At 50.5% G+C, this 6,447-nt stretch overlaps 1 protein-coding gene across 1 annotated transcript in view; it reads right to left on the bottom strand.

The window, feature by feature from the left end:
- Positions 1-1,151: 1,151 nt before the first annotated feature.
- Positions 1,152-6,447, bottom strand: part of RNF216 (ring finger protein 216) — a 40,881-nt gene continuing 35,585 nt past the window's right edge. The window contains exons 13-14 of the mRNA XM_011363832.2: positions 1,501-1,543; positions 1,152-1,232 (exon numbers count right to left, since the gene is read on the bottom strand). Coding sequence (XP_011362134.2) covers positions 1,152-1,232; positions 1,501-1,543 — 124 coding nt within the window. The remainder of the gene's footprint in view (positions 1,233-1,500; positions 1,544-6,447) is intronic.

Consider the following 6,447-nt stretch of genomic DNA (forward strand, 5'->3'; position numbering starts at 1 on the left):
GGCTCAGTGCAGTCTTGTAACAGGCTAGAACGACACATTCACGGGCCCAGCGGACACGATGAGATGTCATCGCTGCCCAAACCTGCTCTGCCCTCACACTGCTGCCCGCAGCCGGGCCCGGCAGCGCCGTGGGCCCGGCGACAGCGCTGCTGCCCCCGCCGCTGCGTGTCCCTTGCCTGTCTTCTGCTTTCTCACTGCAGCGCAGAGGCACCGCGGCTCTGCACAAGCTTCGTTGCCCTTTTATGGTAGAAAAATGAATTGCTTGCCCAGCAGTGGAGCTGAGAGAGATGACAGAACGGAAAGTTGTCATTTGTTGTGGTTTTGGCAGCAAGAGAATAGCATGCTCTCCCCGCAGCCACCCTTGGACGGACAGTGCACGCCAGGCATTTGCTGAGGGAAAGCAAAACCCCGCAAGCTGCTCCCACACGCAGGCCTCTCCTGCCGCGCCTGCAAAGGGAGGTGTTTACTTACGAACGGGCGGCAAGCCTTATTTTTGTGGAAGTGCACGTTTCACAAAACAAGGTATAAAAAGGCCATCTGTGTTCTGCTGAAAGAGCTCAGCAGAGGCGCCCCAGAAAACAGGGTTCCAGTGAGATCGCGTCCAAGGAACGAAATTCATTTCCTCACACAATGACGACGCAGGACTGGAGCTGGGCAGGGGGAGACCTCACTCTGAAAGAGGGGCTGTGGCTTGTGCTGCAGCCCAGCCCCGCCTTGATCCCTGTCTCCTGTCACAGGGACATGAGAGTGGACCCAAACTCCAGATAAATATATTCCCTGGGAAAACACACCAACATCCAAGCCCCCGTGGTAACTCACAGCAGTTGGAACCGCGGGGCCTTAAACTGTTTGCATCTCTGTCAGGAGGCCCACAGAAAAAAATCAGGCCTCCTAGCAGCTGGGAAAACATGTTGCAAAAGGAGAATTAGGCAATTCTCTGTACGCACATCAGAGTTAGGGAAATTAAGCTTATCTGAGTGAGAGAAATTAAGCTTATCCAACATGCGTTCAGCTGGAAAACAAGTCTTTTTAAATGGATGAGGGAAAAACTTGCGACAATTACATGATTTCTTCCATACTTAAGGCACCCAAGGACTAAAGAAACAGGCTGGCCGTGGAACCGTAGCAAAGAGCAGCTCAGAAGTGATGTGCTAGGTCTTGTTTTTCCGCAGCAACGCGGCTCCAACACAATACTCGCTCTGCCAACAGCGGCTGTGCTCCAGGGACGGCCACTTGTGGGCGGGAAGACTGACCCCGCGGCGGCCTCAAGCACACACATGCCTGGCCCGTGCCCACCGTCAGCCGTGGACTGCCACCTCTCCCTGGCAGCCCCCCAGCCAGCCCGCAGGAGAGCTGGGTTTCTCCGAGCAGATCCAACCCCACTGAGGCCTTCGAAGAAGGGAAACCACTGCAAAGACCTACGGCTCCGCACAGACGAGCTCTGGGACCGGACATTTTGTCTGCCGAGGACTTCGGGAACACTGTGTGCTTCCAGGTTACCAGAAACGACCTGCTCTGGTAACTGAACTGACGAGAGTTCCTGCTCCCCTAACGTCCCTATCTAATCTCCCCCCAACTCTCACTCCCTTTCGTAGCTCTACAAGGTCCAATCTCCCCGCATAGCTACGATCACATCTTCCCTGCTCCCCAGGGTGTCCAGAACCAAACCTTCCTTAATCTGCTTCCATGTGGGTATATTTATTTCCAGAGTCCTAGTTCCTCTGGCTCTGTCACACATGTCTACTGGCTGACCCGCCACACAGCTTCGTTCCAGTCGTACTCTGGCCCTGGAATACATTTTCCCGATCTCCACCCATCAGGGCCCAGACAGGACAAGACGCAGGTCTTTCACAAAGTATTTCCCAATCAGGCCAAATCACAGTGACCAACCCTCTTCTGACTGCCCATAGCGGTCCCCATCACTGTCTCACTACTTAACTGTCTGCCCCAGGCTGGCCTCCCCTGTCCGCATATCAGGTTAGAGCTGTGGCTGACCTTTGCATTTCTTCAGGCACAGCGCTCAATAAACAGCTGCTGAATGAATGACCCCAATTCCAACCCCGGCAGTGAGATCTCGCCTGTCCTGATACAAGCCTATGCTGAGGGAGCAGCTAATGAGCATGCTCAGAGAAAACAGAAGAAATGCCGGGGGGGATGAGGGGCAAGACCCTCCGCTGCAGCTTCTTCTGCACGATGGCCAGGCGAAAGGTTTTAGGAAAAAGTGAGTCCAGAGAAAGAAAGAGGGGGAGGAGGAAAGGCCCCGCACAGCAGGCGAGGCCATGGTGATGCCCGGTCAGGGCAAGGGTGCCTGCCTGGACGAAGGGTCTACCTATGGTTAGGCCAGAGTGGGCTCTGGCCCTGCGCAGAAAGGGAGGATTTTATGGGAAGTGAGAGGGCCTCGGAGCTGAGACAGCTGTGGTGCCATGACAAGCAGTGACAGGAGACGTTTTCAGTAGCAAAATCTGACAGAAGAGGGGAGACGAAGGCAAAAGGGCAAGCCACAGTCAGAAACGAAAGACGATGGACCTACAGTCAACCTCGCTCTCTTTGGGCTAGAACCTGGATGGCTTCTCAGACGCTGGGAGCTTCTGAAACTTAAATGCTTTTCATGCGAACTTCTGGTGGGAAATCAAACCAAAAGGAGCTTTTATGAGGCTACAGGGATTTGATCTGAGAAATTCTCTTAACTTATTTCTCTTTGAAAACCAAATGCCAATGCCAGTTTGAAAATCCTCACTATTCTAGAAATCAGACTCTGGACTATCCTAGAAATCAGACTCTGGACTAGGACACTCGAAAAGTCACGTGGTCTCTCTCCTGGCCTGGAGGCTGGACAGCATGCTGGAAGTCGTCCGGGAGAAAGGACAGCCTGTCTGTGCCTGTACCAGGGCCTTCGCGGAGGGCCTCGGCGCTGGGCCCCAGGCTTCCAGGGCGGCTTGCTGCTCACCTTACGGTCTAGCGACCTACCTGATTCCTTTCAGAGAGTTTTCACGGAGAAGCTGGAAAACAGCAGGCCAGCACTTCCACGAATCTCATGCAGAGAAACTACACGCAGAGCCTTCCCTCCCCAGGCTGACTACTCCTTAACCTTCCCACAAATACCTGTTGACATCCTGTCATGGTACAAATTTCCCTCATCTTTTAAAAAAGCGACACTGCCACAAAATATGTAGAACAGTAAGGGTCTTTCCAGTTCTGAGAGTGAGGTGCCTCGAAGCAGCAGAGCAGAGCTGCTAAGAGTGCAGACACAGAAAGCCAAACAGACCTAGGTTTCTTTAGCTGGTATTTCTTTAAAAATTAGCTTTTTATGAGAAAGTTTAAGCATATACGAAAGTAGATAATATAATGAATCCCAAGTACCCACCGCTCATGTTTAATAACTATCAACTCAGGACCAGTCTAGTTTATCTATGCCCTATCTACCCTGCCATCCCCACCGCCTCCCCCAGTATAATTCTGAAGCAAATCCCAGATTACACATCGTTTATTTTTAGGTATTTCAGTTTACATCTCCAAAAAATAAGGATACTTAAAACCAACCCATCACACCAAAATGACTCCTGAAAGCACACAAATAACAATGAGGAAGCCCTGGTGACTCCTGACGTTGTCACCTCTAGCCTTGTGCCTGTGAGCAGCTCAGGGGTGGGAAGCCCCTGAAACCTGCCGAGAGCTCTACTGGCAGTCTCCCATGTCTGCCTCTCTTAACTCTGACACGAATGGCACCTCAAGGGGCTGAGCTGCACCCTTGGACTGTCTGGTGGAGCAGTGCAGTGCGCGGGCTTCTGGCTGTGCGCCTCGCCCCGACCTTGGAGGGCCCGGCTTAGTTTCTCCGCACTGCTCCGAGTTACCAAGGTGATCCCAAGTCTATCTTCTCAAAGGACATTAGCATGTAGTGCAGACAGAGAGCACACAGCTGCCATCTGGTCTTGAAAGAGATGGCAGGGCTGGTCAGCCTGTCACACTGGCGACAAAGGGCAGGGGGTGCCGTGGGTCTGGGTGGGCGGCCCACTTGGACCAGAACACCGGCTACACGTACTGACACGTGTTTCTAACCACAGTCTGGGAGAAGGCCATGTGACCTCTGGAGACTAGAGTGGTGACAGATGTCCTTCTCATTCTCTGTATGCGTGTAGGGAGGACACTGAGGAGTAAAAGGCCATTTACGTTTCTCGGTCACCACAGCGCAATCAGAAAATGACCTTGAATTCAACAGTAAACATGAAAAATGTTTAGTCCCGGCTTCACTCTAACTGTGCTAGGTGCCCTCTCAACACTCCTCTCTGCTGCTGCTTCCCTCGCCCACGTCCCTCCTCCCCGACAGACCCACGGGGATATGGCCTGTTTTCATGCTTGTGTTATTACCATAGCAACAATTTCTCTTCTACCTGGAAGGCTGGAAGCTCTGCAGTGCTCTGTGCTGAGAATGCAAAGAGGGGACACATTCGCTCTGCACTCACACGCGTGCGCGCGGACTCACACACACGCACGCGCGCACACACACACACACATCTTCCTCAAGGACGCTGCAATGAGAATCACTAAAACAAATTAAGATGCTGACACCTGGTAACACACCATTAGTGTAAAGACAAAAAGGAGGCAAGTGACTATAAAAAGATATTTTGTAGATAACAATTCTTGAGGGATTTTTAATATGAGATTTCTGAAGACTTTGAATTGAAATGCACCTCTCTTCTGATGAGGCCACAGGCACAGAAAAATGCCATTAAGTTATTTTAGCGAAACATAAAGGCATGAAACAACATGTGGTTTCAGAAGTAAAGGCACTCAAAGTATACGATCCTTTTATGGTTTGTGAACAGGGTTAAGCTGCGATGAGTCTGATAAACAATGGCTAATTGCAGCCACAAAAACCATGAAACAGGGTCAGAGTTCCTATTTTAACAAAGCGTCTATGTAAACCTGTTTTAAGTGCTGTAGACAGTGCATTTTAGTAGACACCAAAACAACAAGAGCGAGGCAAGGAGGTATGCCCTTTCGCTCCAAGGCCAGTAAAACGTGACAGCCCCTACCTCCATGTACGCCTGCTGCACTGGGGGTAGGCGAGGTGGTCAGGACCCAAAGGTCAGCACCCTCCCAGAAAAACAAAAACACTACCGATGAGTCACCGAAGCAAACCACGGACCTTTACCTTCATTTTGTGACAGAAGTTTTCCAGCAAAATGTACTATCGGTTTTGTTTCTAGGCCTTTCCTACCCTCGGCTCCTTGAACATCATTCCCTCAAAAGCCAATCCTTCCAGATAGAAATAATAATTAAAAAAACAAGGCAACAAGAACCCCGAGCAGAGGGGACACAGCAGTGCTGTGGCTCAGGCCACTGAGACCCTGGAGAGCAGACCCACACAGCCTTCCTTAGGCCACAGCCCTCCCTGGGGCAGCGTGGGGTCCTCTCCGCCCTTGGATGATGGGGGCTAAAGCGAGAGTGAGTATTTCTTACAGAACATACTGGTTAGCAAAAAATTTAGCTTAAAAAATCTTTGATTGTAGCATGCTAGTAAGAAGTATTTTTTGAGTACAGTCACATGCCACATAACAACGCTTTCTTTGGTCACCGACCAAATATATGATGGTGGTCCCTTAAGATCATAATGGAGCTGAAAAATTCCTATTGCCTAGTGACTTCGTAGCCATTGTAACATATTACTCAAGTGTTTGTGGTGACGCTGACGTAAACAAACTTACTGTACTGCCAGTTATGTGAAAGCAACACACACTTATGTTGCACATATAGTGATACTCAGCACATATGTGGTAACAAATGACAATGTTACCAGTGTATGTATTTATTACGCTATGTTTTTAATCATTATTTTAGAGTACGCTTTCTTATATAAAAAAAAAGCTGGCTGTAAAAGAGGAAGCCGCGGCACACCGGCGGCAGCCTCACATGTCTCACGTTCACTGCTTCTCTTAATTGCATCGTGTCCTCTTGTCCTTGACCTGATCTCGTGTTTTGTATAGGAACATGTTGCACAGGCGTGTAGCCTGGGAGCAATGGGCCGCAGCACACGGCCTCGGTGTGCAGCAGGCTGTGCCATCTGGGTGTGTGCAAGTGCACGCCACGATGTTCCCATGATGATGAAATTGCCTAAGGATGCATTTCTCAGAACATGTCCCCATCCTTAAGCAGCACGCGACTTTACATGATTTGAAAAACTGAGGTAACCGAGGAGTCACCTTTTGGTCCCCCGATGAGACTTCACGTCTGCCCATTTTAGTAGAACTGTACGCTCTTGTGGAAGCAGATCTTACAAACTTGGGAGAAGTTCTTCCTTTCTAGGAATCCCTTCCCTCGCCTGGGTTGGCACACACTGTCGGCATCAGTCTCCACATTCTTTACATTAGCAGCGACTGCTTCCTGGCTTAGGAAGCATTGGGCACCTGACTAAGCGCTTTCTCTGCATCATGCCCCCAACTCCAG

This window comes from Pteropus vampyrus, unplaced genomic scaffold (genome assembly GCF_000151845.1).
Source record: "Pteropus vampyrus isolate Shadow unplaced genomic scaffold, Pvam_2.0 Scaffold90, whole genome shotgun sequence".
Taxonomy (NCBI): domain Eukaryota; kingdom Metazoa; phylum Chordata; class Mammalia; order Chiroptera; family Pteropodidae; genus Pteropus; species Pteropus vampyrus.